Below are 18,536 nucleotides of genomic sequence, written 5' to 3' on the forward strand. Positions count from 1 at the left end.
TATAAGGTTCCCACACCGCCAAAAATGCTTTCCGCCTTTTGTTGTTATATTTTTGTAAAAAAATGGAAAATGAGCTTGACACCTGCAAAAAAAAAAAAAAAAAGGAAGAGAAAAATTCTTTATACTGTCACAGTAAATCTGGGCTTAGTGTGCAGTAAAGTCTTGTGGAGTGATATAGAAATACTGCAAGGGGTTAGTTTAACATGAGAACATTAGCCATACTGGGTCAGACCAATGGTCCATCTAGCCCACTATCCTGTTTTCCAAACAGTGGTCAAGCCAGGTCACAAGTACCTGGCAGAAACCCAAATCGTGGCAACACTCCATATCCCAGGGCAAGCAGTTGCTTCCCATGTCTGTCTCAATAGCAGACCATGGACTTTTCCTCCAGGAATTTGTCCAAACTTAAAACCCAGCTACCAAACTCCCTATGGCACGAGACTCAGGACTTCTATATGTTTGCCCTAAAGAAAAAGGGAAATGGATTAGAAAGGAATATGTTGGAAACATTCAAATACCTCAAGCATTAAGTAATGCGGAAGAATCAAAACATTACCCTGTAAAAAGAAAGTTTTGAGACCAGACATTATAATGTGAGGTTCTGAGACAGTAAATGCAGGAATAACATCTGAAAATATTGCTTCAGAAAGAGAGAGAGTGGTGGGAACATTAACAGTCGTCCAGGGAAGGTGGTAGAAGCAGTACAGTAATGAAATTAGAGTTTATAAGTTGTCAGCAAAAATATGAAATTCACAGTTCAGCCCAGCTATTGTTGCTAAATACAGTTGAAAGGGTGGAAGTAAAGATCCCTGTGGAACAGCCCATCTTAATGGCGAAAATTTGACAGTTGATCTTGCCATAGCACACCCCACTGCTGATCGTATTAGAGAAGAGCACACCACTTGTCTATAACTGCTGAGATCACTGCGACAGACGGTCCACTTGTGCAACTGTCTTTTTCAAGACCATTTTTAAGATCTTATCTGCAAGATCTTTGGAATCTTTTATCTACGTTTTGAGATTCCTTTGAAGTGTTATATTCAATTTCAACTTGATTAATAAGACTCCTGATGTAGGCCTTTTTTAATGTGTGATTGTTACATTACTATTTGTTTGGAAATTATTAAACTTTGTTTTTTTAAAAAAAGATAATTTGGTTCCATTCTTTGGATAGCCTGGCTTATATTCCCACCTTTTTTATTTTACGTATTAGAGAAGAACCATTAAAGAACCACCGTATTCAGTCCAAACTCCGATAGTTTAACAGTAAAAAAAACCACAGTGGGCAGTGTCGGAAGCAGCCAGAAAACTTAGCTGAAATCCATTATTCATCGTAGCCTTGATTGACTCACATTAACTCTGTCCATCAGGGTGAGTATTGTGAGCCTGTCCGTCACCCAACTGCATTGGATGAAGCACCATGTCTGATGAGCAAATTCATACATCTATTGAAAGACCACTGTCTCAACAACCTTGACTGACAAAGATAAATTGTAAGTGATCTAAAATAGCTAATTCTGTTACACTCCTTTCTTCAAAAACAAAAAAAAAAAGAGGAGAAAACACCTATGAATCAAGGCACAGAGCAAAAATGAAAGTAGGGGAGCACCAATACAGTTCCAACTCAAGGGTAAAAAGCAACTTTATTAGTCGGACTCGACGCAGATCTGCGTTTCGGTGTGGGGGCGCCTTCCTTGGCCGTCAACAAATCTATAACCATACAACAAACAAACATGCAAAATAAGTACATGTATTTGATTAAATAAATCAACCAATGTGCATACAAAAGCAGAAAAGATATATAGAAAAAGGTACCCCGAGGAATAAATGCACCAGAAATTACGGTGGTTGGACAAAACTTAGGACAAAAGCTGTTATACATTAAAATAGTGAATATGAATAAGTAATAGAAACAATATCAGAAACATTTAAAATGATGATGTTAAAAATGGCTAAAACATACAAATCCAGATAGGTGTGGATATCAGTGTATACAAACTCATGCAGACACTTTACAAGGTGTATGAAAAAAAAAAAAACTAAAGCAAGTATCGGAGAGCTATATTAGTACTGCAAAACATCTAAACAAGTGGCTATAAAAATCATAAAATAATAATACAGTACAGTAAAGTGTGACTATAATATACAAAAACACATTATTATTATTACATTTGTACCCCGTGCTTTCCCACATAATACAGGCTCAATGCGGCTTACATAGTAATTTGAAATACAAAGTTAATAGAATTTTAATAAAACAGTAGTAAAACAACGTAAAGTTGGGCTTAATAGTGTATGATAAGTTGAGCTAGATAATATATGACTAGGATAAAAGAGGGTAGATAGGATAGGATAGTGTAATTTGGGAGAAAGGATAAGGAGGGATAAAATTAAGGAGAGATGGAAAGAGAAGGATGGGAGATTGGTATTTAAGTCAGAACAGAATTGGGGGTGGAAGTTGGCGAGATTAGGTTGGGGCATTTGGGTAGGCTTGCTTAAAGAGATGAGCTTTCAGCATTTCTCTCTCTCTCTCTCTCTCTATGTGTTTGCATTTCTATGCAAGCAAAGTACAAAGTACTACTACAACTACTTATCATTTCTATAGTGCTACTAGATGTACGCAGCGCTGTACACTTGAACATGAAGAGACAGTCCCTGCTCGACAGAGCTTACCATCTAATTAGGACAAACAGGACAAATAAGGGATAAGGACAAAGGGTAGCAAGATTCCAGAATCCCAAACACTACTACCACTACTTATCATTTCTCTAGTGCTTCTAGACATACGCAGCGCTGTACACTTATAAGTACATAAGTAATGCCATACTGGGAAAAGACCAAGGGTCCATCGAGCCCAGCATCCTGTCCACGACAGCGGCCAATCCAGGCCAAGGGCACCTGGCAAGCTTCCCAAACGTACAAACATTCTATACATGTTATTCCTGGAATTTTGGATTTTTCCAAGTCCGTTTAGTAGCGGTTTATGGACTTGTCCTTTAGGAAACCGTCCAACCCCTTTTTAAACTCTGCTAAGCTAACCGCCTTCACCACTTTCTCCGGCAACGAATTCCAGAGTTTAATTACACGTTGGGTGAAGAAAAATTTTCTCCGATTTGTTTTAAATTTACTACACTGTAGTTTCATCGCATGCCCCCTAGTCCTAGTATTTTTGGAAAGCGTGAACAGAAGCTTCACATCCACCTATTCCACTCCACTCATTATTTATATACCTCTATCATGTCTCCCCTCAGCCGTCTCTTCTCCAAGCTGTATAGCCCTAGCCTCCTTAGTCTTTCTTCATAGGGAAGTCATCCCATCCCCGCTATCATTTTAGTCGCCCTTCGCTGCACCTTTTCCAATTCTACTATATCTTTCTGGAGATGCGGCGACCAGAATTGAACACAATACTCAAGGTGCGGTCGCACCATGGAGCGATACAACGGCATTATAACATCCTCACACCTGTTTTCCATACCTTTCCTAATAATACCCAACATTCTATTTGCTTTCTTATCCGCAGCAGCACACTGAGCAGAAGGTTTCAGTGTGTTATCGACGACGACACCCAGATCCCTTTCTTGGTCCGTAACTCCTAACGTGGAACCTTGCATGACGTAGCTATAATTCGGGTTCTTTTTTCCCACATGCATCACCTTGCACTTGCTCACATTAAACATCATCTGCCATTTAGCCGCCCAGTCTCCCAGTCTCGTAAGGTCCTCTTGTAATTTTTCACAATCCTGTCGTGATTTAACGACTTTGAATAACTTTGTGTCATCAGCAAATTTAATTACCTCGCTAGTTACTCCCATCTCTAAATCATTTATAAATATATTAAAAAGCAGCGGTCCTAGCACGGACCCCTGAGGAACCCCACTAACTACCCTTCTCCATTGTGAATACTGCCCATTTAACCCCACTCTCTGTTTCCTATCCTTCAACCAGTTTTTAATCCACAATAGGACATTTCCTCCTATCCCATGACCCTCCAATTTCCTCTGTAGCCTTTCATGAGGTACCTTGTCAAACGCCTTTTGAAAATCCAGATACACAATATCAACCGACTCCCCTTTGTCCACGTTTGTTCACTCCTTCAAAGAATTGAAGTAAATTGGTCAGGCAAGATTTCCCCACACAAAAGCCATGCTGACTTGGTCTCAGTAATCCATGTCCTTGGATGTGCTCTGTAATTTGGTTTTTAATAATAGCCTCTACCATTTTCCCAGGCACCGACGTCAGACTCACCGATCTATAATTTCCCGGATCTCCCCTGGAGCCTTTTTAAAAAATGGGCGTTACATTGGCCACCCTCCAATCTTCCGGTACCACGCTCGATTTTAAGGATAAGTTGCATATCACTAGCATATCACTTGAACATGAAGAGACAGTCCCTGCTCGACAGAGCTTACAATGTAATTAGGACAGGCAGCCCATAAAACCTTACAAAGAATCATAAAATTGTGATGGTGGGGTATAATCAAATAACGTTAGGTATGAGAACCAATGTAAAAATGCACATTACAGAGTGCAAAACAAGAAAACAGCAACTGTGGAAAACTTGGTGTATATAAAAAATATGTGAAAGACATGAGTGATGACGCAAATATGAAGTAAAGGTGAGGTGAACATAATGCAACTGTTAGCCTTCAATAAAAATTGAAGTGAAAACTGTGTGTGTGAAGACGTGTATCTGAAAACATGAACAATCATGTGTAGGCAAATCTATAAAATGAAGAGCAATGAAATAAAAACTGCTCATAAAACCAAATGTGTAATACAGCATGTGAGAAATAACCAACATAATGTACCAGTGTCCTTGGTAATGCAAATACCAGAGTAAAATATTGTGTGCTGCTGGAAAAACATAAAAATGCATAATGGCAGGAAAACAGACTGTAAAATGAAAAATATAATATAAATCTATGAAATGTCAGAGTTCAGTGCATCTAGAGGATTACAGCTAAATATTGCAACAAGTACAGTTCGGACCAGACAAACCTTATGTAGTAAAAAAAAAAAAAAAATCTAGCTTTCTAGAAATCCAGTCGGTTCAAAACTCTGCTGCCCGTCTCATCTTCCGCTAGGGTCGCTTTACTCATACTACCCCTCTCCTCAAGACCCTTCACTGGCTCCCTATCCGTTTTCGCATCCTGTTCAAACTTCTTCTACTAACCTATAAATGTAGTCACTCTGCTGCTCCCCAGTATCTCTCCACACTCGTCCTTCCCTACACCCCTTCCCGTGCACTCCGCTCCATGGATAAATCCTTCTTATCTGTTCCCTTCTCCACTACTGCCAACTCCAGACTTCGCGCCTTCTGTCTCGCTGCACCCTACACCTGGAATAAACTTCCTGAGCCCCTACGTCTTGCCCCATCCTTGGCCACCTTTAAATCTAGACTGAAAGCCCACCTCTTTAACATTGCTTTTGACTCGTAACCACTTGTAACCACTCGCCTCCACCTACCCTCCTCTCTTCCTTCCCGTTCACATTAATTGATTTGATTTGCTTACTTTATTTATTTTTGTCTATTAGATTGTAAGCTCTTTGAGCAGGGACTGTCTTTCTTCTATGTTTGTGCAGCGCTGCGTATGCCTTGTAGTGCTATAGAAGTGATAAATAGTAGTAGTAGTAGTCTCTTGTAACCAGAGCTAATATTGTGATGTCATAATGCCTCAGGCCACCAATAAGAGCCAACCTCATCAGTGATGTCACAATGGCTTGATTGTCCTATACTTGGCTTACTTTTATTACATAGCTCTTTGAGCAGGGACTGTCTTTCTTCTATGTTTGTGCAGCGCTGCGTATGCCTTGTAGCGCTATAGAAATGCTAAGTAGTAGTAGTAGTAGTAAATTACCATAATCCATTGGACAGGGTGAACGCAACATTATTTATTTATTTTATTTATTTATTGCATTTGTATCCCACTTATTAGTAGGCTCAAAGTGGCTTACATAGTTCCAGAGTGGTGGTTACAGACTCCGGTGTGAACAGATACAGTATAGGGGTACTATTACAGTGACAAGTACAGTAAAGAAGTATCGGTAAATAGGTTGGGGTGATTCAGACAAAATGTTAGGGTGTGATCATGCGTCGGGGTTGAAAACTGATTAAAATGCCATATTTCATTATTCGGTGTTTATGTCAGATACTGTGAGGTATGCCTTCTTGAACAGGTGAGTTTTTAGGTTTTTTCGGAATTCTAGATGATTATTCGTAGATTTCAGGCGTTTTGGTGTTCTGCCTGATTATTTCACAAGTAGCGTGTGAACTGTTACAACCAAGTAAATAGGTGGTGGTAAGGGCTCAGGTAATAAATAGCTGCGTGCTACTTTTAATATTGGCGCACGGCCATTTACTGTCCCATTAAAAAAAAAAAAAAGGCCTTTTTACCTGCTGCAGTAAAACAAAATGACCCGGTGTGTGTGCCAATTTCACATGTCCACACTAGCATGGGCCACATTTTACTGCAGCTTAGTAAAAGGGGTCCTATGACGTCTATTGTTAATGAACTTTATTTTTAACATATAACATTTGTTATACTTCCAAATTGTCTGGGTGACATCAAGGCAATTTACAATACTGGTAAGTAAAACAGAACAGAAAACAAGCATCAAACATCTTGTGTGCATTCTTTTTCTGTATACTTCACGGTGACCGTGAATAGAGGCATTTGCATAGAATAACCAGTCTTTAAAAGAAGTGCTATGGAATGATAGTGTGACTTGCACATTTTTTAAATAAAGAAATAAAATATAAATTTTTACTTTCTCCATCTAGTGGTGAAATAGCAATACTGCATGGGCTTAAAATGACTTTTTCTGTTCTTTGGTGGTTTGGTTTGTTCGCGCAATTACTTTTTCTGCCGTGCTTTCTACAAAAATGTGAATGTAATTTTTTTTTCTCCCCCTTCTCTAGGGCTGTTCAATCTCCGGGGCTCTGATGTGGAGTATAACCCTGTATTTTTTGCCTATGCCATCATTGGGACAGACACAATCAGGTGTTTACAGATCACTGAATTTATTTTAACAAACTGAAATGGTTTCTGTGCCAGGAACAATATTTGATGCCCAGTATTTTAAAGCAGAGCAGCTGCTGGCCGATATTCAGCATTATTTATCCAGCTAGGAATGGCTCCTGGCCAGTTAAATAGCACTTAGCCAGCTAAGCGCTAATATTCAGTGTGAGAGAGCTGGTTATTTTTGCCAAATATTAGTGCTTAGCACACGGCGTGAATTCTATAAATTATGCCTAAAAATTCGTGGTGGAAATGCCCCTACCTAAATTTACACATGGAACCCCCTTATTCTATAATTGCGTGTGTAACTTGAATCCACTCCCATGATCTTCCCCCCCCTCCCCAAAAAAATGCCCATGACCCTCGCATTTCTGCATCCTCTTTTCCGGGACACGCCTAAATTCACATGCGTAATATTAATTGACTAGCCGTTGAGCCCGTAAAAACGGGCTGGTATTGGGGTTTTCCTTCCCCCTCCCTCCCCGCGAGGTCGCCACCGCTACCGTCCCCCACCCCCGGAGTTGCCGCCATCCCTCCACCTGGCCTGGGCCTTCTCTCCGCTACTAAACTTATTCATTCGCCGGAACGCAGCACGCACATCAGCTGAGCTGCCGTCGGCCCTTCCTTCTCTGCCTGTGTCCCGCCCTCCTGTGACGTAACGTCAGCGAGGGCGGGACACAGGCAGGGAAGGAAGGCCGACGGCAGCTCAGCTGATGTGCATGCTGCGTTCCGGCGAATGGATGTGTAAGTTTAGTAGCGGAGAGAGGGCCCGGGCCGGGTGGGGGGGAGGAACGGTAGCGGCGATCTCAGGCGGGCGGGCGGGGGAGCGGCATCAACCTCGGCGGCGCAGTTTTCCTCTCTGTCCCGCCCTCGTCATCACGTATTGACGCGGGGGCGGGACAGAGAGGGAAGTGAGTCGGTCACTCGCCGTTTATATGTTTGATTTCAATTAGTGCCAGTAATTGCTTGTTAAGGCAATTGGCATTAATTGGCTCATTCAGTTAAATTGGGCGTACACCCAAATTTGTGCATGAAATTTTTGGAAACTTTTATAATATTAGGGGTATAGAGGCTAACTGACTATATCGTGCGACATAACTGGCTAGCCGCAAATATATACACTTCACTGGCTAAGTTTAGCAGCCAAATCGGACTGCCTATATAGCAGTCCTATCTTTGGCTGTTATAAACTTAGCTGGCCAGCGCTGAATATTAACGACCGGTTAAGTTTAAGCTGGCCAAAAAAACCCAGATATTTAATGCTGGTCACCATTGAATGTCTGGCTTGCCTCCCATGGGTTGAATATTGGCCGGATGGTGATTATTGTTTTTGATTTGTAATCTATCTTCAACTAGAATTTTGTTGGGTGATGTCACTTCTGTTACTCCTCCCACTCCCTCCCAGCATTTGTGGCTGAAAATGGACATGCGGCAAAATTAAAACCAGTACGTGTCTATTTTCGGTATGAGACCTTACCCTGCCACCCTTTGACTTAGCAGTAAGGTCTCGCATGTTAAACAGGTGGTAATTGTCAGCATGTGTATGCTACCAATTACTGCCGGGTAAGCGTCACGTGGTAGAAAATTTCTACTATGTGTTTTGGACGTACATCAAAAAAGGAATTACCGCCCAGAGCATGCGGTAGTTCCTATGTGACGCATGCTGTACGCGCATAGGCGCCTACTTACCTTAGTAAAAGGGCCCCTTTTTAGAAAAGTTTCAGAATTTATGTGGAGCAAAATTAAAGTTTGTTTAAAAAGTATTGATTTATAACGTACTCTTTTCCCATTTACAGTGGGTCTACGGATATATAATGCTGATCATTTCCTCCTCAGGCTGTTTATTGATGGTGACCGCATGACAGACTCCAGCATCAGGTTGCATCTGCAGCTCAATTCAGATCCAGCTGCTGAGGAAAGAGTCCAGGTAGAACCGTATAACACTGTGCTGGCTGCGCTTCAGACAATCTGTGCAGGGCTGGCAGCGAAGGAGAAAGTGTGGCTCAGTGAGAAAGCCAGCCACGCTCTTATCAGCACCATCCCCAAGGTTTGTGTTGTGTAGCTTAAGGAGAAGAGTGGGCCTGCATGGATCATTTGAACTTAACTGTCACTTTTTTTGGTAGTTTTGGAAACCACCTTGGGCAAATGTATTTGTGTGTGTGGTGGGGAGGGGGAGCACTAAGTATGATCTCTCTTTATTCAGCATCAGTACTGGAATATTCTCAAAAAATATGTCCTGAACTCCCTCATATCTGAGTTCTTAGAAAAAAAAAAAGGCATTTTCTTTCTCTTTTGCTTCTAGTTGTAGGAAGAGATGGATAGTTCTATGGGTTTTCTTTTTAATGAGTTATGAATTTATATAGGTTATCAATAGAAATCAAACAAAATAAAACATGGAAAAGAAAATAAGATGATACCTTTTTTATTGGACATAACTTAATACATTTCTTGATTAGCTTTCGAAGGTTGCCCTTCTTCCTCAGATGGGAAATAAGCAAATGTGCTAGCTGACAGTGTATATAAGTGAAAACATTCAAGCATTACTATGACAGTAAAATAGATACCATTGGAGATTCTACATGGAATGTTGCTACTATTGGAGATTCTACATGGAATGTTGCTATTCCACTAGCAACATTCCATGTAGAAGGCTGCGCAGGCTTCTGTTTCTGTGAGTCTGACGTCCTGCACGTACGTGCAGGACGTCAGACTCACAGAAGCAGAAGCCTGCGCGGCCACGTTGGTGATCCACAAGGGCCGACTTCTACATGGAATGTTGCTAGTGGAATAGCAACATTCCATGTAGAATCTATAGAAATCAAACAAAATAAAACATGGAAAAGAAAATAAGATGATACCTTTTTTATTGGACATAACTTAATACATTTCTTGATTAGCTTTCGAAGGTTGCCCTTCTTTGTCAGATCGGAAATAAGCAAATGTGCTAGCTGACAGTGTATATAAGTGAAAACATTCAAGCATTACTATGACAGTCTGACAGGGCGGGAGGATGGGGGTGGGTAGGAGGTATGCATGGGGACATCAAAGCATATCATTGATATTCTAACAGGATGGGTGTGGATAGGTGAGGGGTGGGGTGATCAACAGAGAAATACAGCTTTATGGTTTATAATGGGCTAAGAACCCCAGATCCTTGTTAAGTCCGTTCTGTTGGGTGTTAAAATATTCAATCATTCTGACTTCAAAGGTCTTACGTTCTTGTATGATTTTAAAGTTACCTTTCAGTATTCTCACTGTGAAATCACTGATAACAGTGTCCTGGTTCTGTGAAGTGCTGTCCCACCGGGGTGGGGGCCCTACTGGCTGTATTGTTCATGTGATGTCTATGTAAATTGAATCTTGTCTTAACTTTTTCAGTCGGCCCCTATTTTGTTGTGCTTCCTTTTTCATTTTTAAATGAGATGGAGGTGAGTGAGTGTCGGTTTACTGATCTGATTCTGCTGCTACATAGGCGGATAAAGACCATGGACTAGATTCTATATATCGCGCCTAATTCGGCACCGAAATGAAATTTGCTTAAGCGTATTCTATAAAGTATGACTTAATTTAGGTGTGCTTTAGAGAATAAGCCTAAATTTCCACGTGGCTTAGAGAATACGCTGAGCGCCGGTCCATGTGACTAAATGTATTTACAACCAATTAGGCCAAATAAAATCTGGTGTAAATCCTGACGGCAGAGCGAGTGTGTTCTATAACAGCGTGTATAGATTTTAGATACTCCCGTGACACGCCCAGTCCACACCCCCTTTTCAACTGCGTGATTAGAATTTACATGCACAGTGTTAAGGAATACGCTTAGCAAGTAGTGCACGTAAATTCTAATTAATGCCAATTAGTGCTGATTGGCTGTTGGCAATTATCAGTGTTGATTGTGCATTGTTATGGAATATGCTTTGATTTCCGCACGGAAATCTGGGCACGGTATATAGAAACCCGGGACATTGCCTATCCAGTCTGCCCATCCCTGCCATCTACTCTCCCTGTCACTCCCTTAGAGATTCCATATACTTGTCCCAAGTTCTCTTGAATTCAGATTCTGTTTTTATCTCCACCACTTCCACCGGGAGGTCATTCCATGAATTCAGCACCCTTTCCGTGAAGAAGTATTTCCTCAGGTTACTTCCTAGTCTGTCCCCTTTCACCTTCATCCTATGCCCCCTCATTCTAGAGTTTCCTTTCAATTGAAAGAGACTCGCCTCCTCTGTATTTATATGTATTTAAATGTCTCTATCATATCTCCCCGCTTCCGCCTTTCTTCCAGAGTATACATATTGAGATCTTTAACTCTGTCTCCATACGCTTTATGATGAAGACCACTGACCATTTTAATAGCCTCCCTCTGGACCCACTCTATCCTGTTTATATCTTTTGTGAAGGTGTGGTCTCCAGAATTGTGCACATTATTCTAAATGAGGTCTCACCAGGGTCTTATGCAGGGTCATCATCACCTCCTTTTTCCTACTGGCCATCCCTCTCTCCCTATGCATCCAAGCATCCTTCTAGCTTTCACTGTCACCTTGTCTATGGTGGTAGAAAGATGATGTATATAAGTATTATCTTTATAGGAATCCAATTTATTTGCTACATTTTTCTTTTTTAATTTATGAATTTTTAAAAACATATTTAACAAGCAGATTAATTTATTACAGAAAAACTTTATTTGCTACTGTTTTCATCCGAATAATCGCACAGGAAATGTGGAGAAAACTGATTAGAGTGTGTCGAAAGAATGTAAATCTTGTGTTTCCAGTGCTAGTGGTTTAATATCTTATTTGGTCTTCTCTGAAGGAAGATTCTTTAATATGACCTAGAGAGCTCCAAGTCATCTCTAGATAATTCTTATCACTAAAAGTTATCCGAGCCCGCACATTTTTCAGGATCAATAATACTGCTATTAGAACTCTGTTCCACAATATCTTCAACAGATATTTGTAAATGATTATAACCTGGGATTAGAACACGCCATGGATTCCTCCCCCCTTGCCCACAATAATGTGGTTGGGAAAGAGGCTGTGGGTAGCAGTATATGGTAAGTGTACTTGTTCCTTGGCAAGCACATATCTGTCCACTATTAAATGGATCAGATACCAGTTAAATCAAATGACACTGTCATTAATAATAATAATATCCCCTAACTAATTAAATACTATATAAATGTTTAATTTAAGAATAGAGATGCTCGATGAAAACACAGCCTCAGGGGCGTATCTGAACTGCGGCGGTAGGGGGGGCCAGGGCCAGAGTGAGGGGGCACATTATAGCCCCCCCCCCCCCCCCCCGCCGCCGCCGCTGCCATTGCCGATCCCCCTCCCCCCAGCTGCTACCATTTCCAACCCTCCCCCTCCGTTGCTTGCCTACCTTCGCTGGCGGGGGACCCCAACCCCCGCCAGCCGAGGTCCGCGTCCTCCTGCCGCTGCCGCTGCCGGCTGCCTTTGGTCCTTTCATTTGTCCATTGAAGCTGGCGCCGACGAAAGTTTCTTTTGACTCTGACGTCGCTGCACGTTGTACGTGCAGGACGTCAGACTCAGAAACATTTTCTGAGCCTGACGTCCTGCACGTACAACGTGCAGCGACGTCAGACTCAAAAGAAACTTTCGTCGGCGCCAGCTTCAGTGGACAAATGAAAGGACCAAAGGCAGCCGGCAGCGGCAGGAAGACGCGGACCTCGGCTGGCGGGGGTTGGGGTCCCCCGCCAGCGAAGGTAGGCGAGCAACGGAGGGGGAGGGTTGGCAGCGGTAGGGGGGTCCAGGGCGAAATCTGCGGGGGCCCAGGCCCCTGAGGCCCCACGCAGATACGCCCCTGCACAGCCTACACAATGCGAGGGTAAGGAACTCATTTTCAAAGCACTTAGGGGGGGCCCTTTTACTAGGCTCATGTTTTGGGTGCGTGCAGATCCATTTTTCAGCGCACCTGTAGAAAAGGCCTTTTTAATGTTTTTGCTTAAAATGGATGTGCGGCAAAATACAAATTGGCGCGCGTCCATTTTGGGCCTGAGACCTTACCGCCACCCATTGACTTAGCGGTAAGGTCTCGTGCGTTAACCATGCGGTAATCATCTACGCGCATAGAATGATGATTACCGCCCCGTTTCTGCTGCGCATCAAAAATGAAATTACCGCAAGGGCCACTTCACTGGCTTCCGATTAGGTACCGCATACAGTTCAACCTTCTCCTACTAACCTACAAATGCACTCGATCTGCAGCCCCTCCTTACCTCTCTACCCTCATCTCCCCTTACGTTCCTACCCTTAACCTCCGCTCTCTAGACAAATCCCTCCTCTCAGTACCCTTCTCCACCACCGCCAACTCCAGGCTCCGCCCTTTCTGCCTCGCCTCACCCCATGCTTGGAATAAACTCCCTGAGCCCATACGCCAGGCCCCCTCCCTGCCCATCTTCAAATCCTTGCTCAAAGCCCACCTCTTCAATGTCGCCTTCGGCACCTAACCATTATACCTCTATTCAGGAAATCTTGACTGCCCCAACTTGACATTTCATCCTTTAGATTGTAAGCTCCTTCGAGCAGGGACTGTCCTTCTTTGTTAAACTGTACAGCGCTGCGTAACCCTAGTAGCGCTCTAGAAATGTTAAGTAGTAGTAGCCAGGCAGTAACTCCCAGTTGACGCGAGTTGGGCGTGCGTAGGCGCCTACGCGGCCTAGTAAAAGGGCCCCTTAGACTTACAATTTCATAGGTTACTATGGGACTCATTTTTGAAAGAGAAAAACATTTAAAAAGTGTCATAAAGCAACATTTGGTCGAATTTCTTCTCAAACTATCCAGATCGTTATTTTTGAAACCTAGTTTGCAGACATTTATCTATGTAATTTGTTTGCAGTGTGTCCAGATCACAAGAGGGTGTTTTGGAGGCAGGCTTAGGGCATGCCTAATACTTGGACGTTTTACAGCCATAATGGAACAAAACTTGCCCTTTTCTACTCCTCATTTCTTTTCCTCCTCCCAGTCTCTTTCCCCCCCTTCAGTCCTCTCACTCTCTCCATCTCTATTCCTCACCCTCTGTGGTCTCCCACCCCCTTTTGTAGACTTCCCTGGTGTCCTTAGCCCCAAATGGGAGCCAAAGACCCCATTGCCTCCTGTCCCTGACTGGGGGGCAAAGATGTTGGCATTTCGCCAGTTGAGGAAATACACGACTAAGGTGAGTGGATTTTTGAAACCCTGACTGCAAAAGGTTTGACTGTCACCACTTTTGTTGGAAAAGCAGAGTTATATATAAGAAACAAGGCATTGTGTGGTTAAATGTAGTCAATGATTCCATTTCTGCTACAGGCACACAGATTGCTGACACCATATACACCCATTTGCCTAGCAAAAGCAGTGAAAAATACAACAGAAATTGAAGGAATGAAGAGAGCGCATGTAAGTAATGGCTTATTCTGGTTTTAAACTGACTAGGTAGGTGGGGGGTAATTTCATAACATGGCACCTATGTGAAATGTCAAAGATGCTGCTTTAGAGTTTCAGGTTGAGCAGTCCAAGCCGCACAAGCTAGTATGGCTCAGGACAAGCTGTTGGTTCATCGTAGGTTGGAAAACTTTGATAGTTATGGGGACCTTTTACTAGGGTGTGCTGAAAAATGGCCTGCGGTAGTGTAGACGCGTGTTTTGGGCACGCGTAGGATCATTTTTCAGTGCACCTGTAAAAAGCATTTTTAAAATTTTTGCTGAAAATGGACATGCGGCAAAATGAAAATTGCCACGCGTACATTTTGGGTCTGAGACCTTACCACCAGAAATTGACCTAGCGGTGAGATCTCACGCAGTAACTAGGCGGTAATGGTCTATGCTCGTAAAATGCCGATTACTGCCCTCGCGCCAGAAAGTAAAAATATTTTCCGGTGTGCGTTGCGGACACGCGTCAAAAATGAAATTACCACAAGGGCCACGCGGTAGCCAAGCGGTAACTGAAAATTGACAAGTGTTGGACACACCTATACACCTACTACTACTACTACTATTTACTACTACTGTTTAGCATTTCTATAGCGCTACAAAGCATACGCAGCGCTGCACAAACATAAAAGAAAGACAGTCCCTGCTCAAAGAGCTTACAATCTAATAGCCAAAAAATAAATAAAGTAAGCAAATCAAATCAATTAATGTGAACGGGAAGGAAGAGAGGAGGGTAGGTGGAGGCGAGTGGTTACAAGTGGTTACGAGTCAAAAGCAATGTTAAAGAGGTGGGCTTTCAGTCTAGATTTAAAGGTGGCCAAGGATGGGGCAAGACGTAGGGGCTCAGGAAGTTTATTCCAGGCGTAGGGTGCAGCGAGACAAAAGGCGCGAAGTCTGGAGTTGGCAGTAGTGGAGAAGGGAACAGATAAGGATTTATCCATGGAGCGGAGTGCACGGGAATGGGTGTAGGGATGGACGAGTGTGGAGAGATACTGGGGAGCAGCAGAGTGAGTACATTTATAGGTTAGTAGAAGAAGTTTGAACAGGATGCGAAAACGGATAGGGAGCCAGTGAAGGGTCTTGAGGAGAGGGGTAGTATGAGTAAAGCGACCCTGGCAGAAGATGAGACGGGCAGCAGAGTTTTGAACCGACTGGAGAGGGGAGAGGTGACTAAGTGGGAGGCCAGCAAGAAGCAGATTGCAGTAGTCTAAACGAGAGGTGACAAGGGTGTGGATGAGGGTTTTGGTAGAGTGCTCGGAAAGAAAGGGGCGGATTTTACGGATGTTGTAAAGAAAGAAACGACAGGTCTTGGCAATCTGCTGGATATGATCAGAGAAGGAGAGAGAAGAGTCAAAGATGACCCCAAGGTTTCGAGCTGAGGAGACAGGGAGAATGAGAGAGCCATCAACAGAAATAGAAAACGGGGGGAGCGGGGAGGTGGGTTTGGGGGAGAAAATGAGAAGCTCGGTTTTGGTCATATTTAATTTCAGGTGGCGTTGAGACATCCAGACAGCAATGTCAGACAAGCACGATGAAACTTTGGTTTGGATGCAAGGTGAGATATCAGGGGTAGAAAGGTAGATTTGGGAGTCATCAGCATAGAGATGGTAGGAAAAGCCATGAGATGAGATTAATGAACCAAGGGAAGAAGTGTAGATAGAAAAGAGGAGGGGACCAAGAACAGAACCCTGAGGTACGCCGACAGGCAGAGGGATAGAAGTAGAAGAGGATCCACCAGAGTGAACACTAAAGGTGCGGAGGGAGAGGTAGGAAGAGAACCAGGAAAGGACAGAGCCCTGGAATCCAAGTGAGGACAGGGTACATAAGTACATAAGTACATAAGTAGTGCCATACTGGGAAAGACCAAAGGTCCATCTAGCCCAGCATCCTGTCACCGACAGTGGCCAATCCAGGTCAAGGGCACCTGGCACGCTCCCTAAACGTAAAAACATTCCAGACAAGTTATACCTAAAAATGCGGAATTTTTCCAAGTCCATTTAATAGCGGTCTATGGACTTGTCCTTTAGGAATCTATCTAACCCCTTTTTAAACTCCGTCAAGCTAACCGCCCGTACCACGTTCTCCGGCAACGAATTCCAGAGTCTAATTACACGTTGGGTGAAGAAAACTTTTCTCCGATTCGTTTTAAATTTACCACACTGTAGCTTCAACTCATGCCCTCTAGTCCTAGTATTTTTGGATAGCGTGAACAGTCGCTTCACATCCACCCGATCCATTCCACTCATTATTTTATACACTTCTATCATATCTCCCCTCAGCCGTCTCTTCTCCAAGCTGAAAAGCCCTAGCCTTCTCAGCCTCTCTTCATAGGAAAGTCGTCCCATCCCCACTATCATTTTCGTCGCCCTTCGCTGTACCTTTTCCAATTCTACTATATCTTTTTTGAGATACGGAGACCAGTACTGAACACAATACTCCAGGTGCGGTCGCACCATGGAGCGATACAACGGCATTATAACATCCGCACACCTGGACTCCATACCCTTCCTAATAACACCCAACATTCTATTCGTTTTCCTAGCCGCAGCAGCACACTGAGCAGAAGGTTTCAGCGTATCATCGACGACGACACCCAGATCCCTTTCTTGATCCGTAACTCCTAACGTGGAACCTTGCAAGACGTAGCTATAATTCGGGTTCCTCTTACCCACATGCATCACTTTGCACTTGTCAACATTGTGATCGACAGTGTCAAAAGCAGCGGAAAGATCAAGAAGAATGAGGATGGAATATTGACCTCTGGATTTAGCCAGTAATAGGTCATTGGAGACTTTAGTAAGCGCAGTTTCGGTTGAGTGGAGAGGGCGAAAACCAGATTGTAGTGTGTCAAGAATAGCATGTGAGGAAAGAAAATCAAGGCAGCGGCGGTGAACAGCACGCTCAAGTAATTTGGAGAGAAAAGGAAGGAGGGAGATGGGTCGGTAATTAGAGGGACAAGTAGGGTCGAGTGAAGGCTTCTTAAGGAGAGGTGTGACCACAGCATGTTTAAAGGCAGCAGGGACAGTCGCAGTGGAAAGTGAGAGGTTGAGAATGTGACAGATAAAAGGAATAAGAGCAGGAGAGATGGCATTAAGAAGGTGGGTGGGAATGGGATCAGAGGAACAGGTGGTACATTTTGAGGAAGAAAGGAGAAGTGTAGTTTCCTCAATAGTAACTTCAGGAAAGGAGGAAAGGGAATGAGGGGAAGGAGAGAGAGGGGAACGGACTAGTGGAGGGAGAGGTGGTGAGGTAGAGAAAGCAAGGTTTATCTTTTGAACCTTGTTGTGAAAGAATTCAGCAAGGGTCTGAGGAGATAATGAAGGGGGAGTTGGGGGAGGGGGCACATTGAGGAGAGAGTTCAATGTGGTGAAGAGAAGTCGAGGATTAGAGCCAAGAGAGTTGGTCAGTTGGATATAATAATCCTATTTGGCACATAAAAGAGCAGATTGGAAGGAGGTCAGCATGAACTTAGTGTAAGAAATCAGCAAGGGCCCGAGATTTCCGCCAGAGGCGTTCGGCGGAGCGGGTACAGGAACGTAGGTAGCGGATATTAGAAGTCAGCCAAGGTTGGGGTTTTGTACGCCTTACAGGGCGGGTCATCAAAGGTGCAAGAGTGTCTAAGGCAGAGGATAGAGTATTGTTGTAAGAAGAAACAGCCTCATTGACAGACGTGGATGGTGCCACAGTAGAGAGGAGGTTTGAAACATGGGAGGATAGAGATGAAGGGTCAATATCGTGAAGATTCCTAGATAAATTAGATAAGATAGGACGGGACTGGGAGGGAGGAGATTTAAGTGTGAAAGTTATAAGATGGTGATCAGAGGAGGGAAGATCAGAGGCAAGGAAACTAGAAGGTGAACAGTTGGAGGAGAAGATGAGATCAAGACAGTGATCATTTTGATGAGTGGGGGAGGTGGAGCATAGTTGGAGATTAAAGGATGACGTTAAAGCGAGTAACTTGGAAATATAAGAGTTGGAAGGATCATTAGCAGGAATATTAAAGTCACCAAGGATGAGAGAGGGGGAGGAAGGATCATGGAAGAAGGCAAGCCAGGCGTCAAAGTCACTGAGAAAGGATGAAAGGGACTTAT

General features: G+C 43.3%; 1 protein-coding gene across 1 annotated transcript in view; it reads left to right on the top strand.

The window, feature by feature from the left end:
- Window positions 1-18,536, top strand: part of LOC115469968 (xaa-Pro aminopeptidase 1-like) — a 100,799-nt gene that overhangs the window by 45,680 nt on the left and 36,583 nt on the right. The window contains 3 exon segments of the mRNA XM_030202777.1: window positions 6,920-7,001; window positions 8,856-9,066; window positions 14,324-14,413. Coding sequence (XP_030058637.1) covers window positions 6,920-7,001; window positions 8,856-9,066; window positions 14,324-14,413 — 383 coding nt within the window.

This window comes from Microcaecilia unicolor, chromosome 5, assembly GCF_901765095.1.
Source record: "Microcaecilia unicolor chromosome 5, aMicUni1.1, whole genome shotgun sequence".
NCBI classification, from domain to species: Eukaryota; Metazoa; Chordata; class Amphibia; order Gymnophiona; family Siphonopidae; genus Microcaecilia; species Microcaecilia unicolor.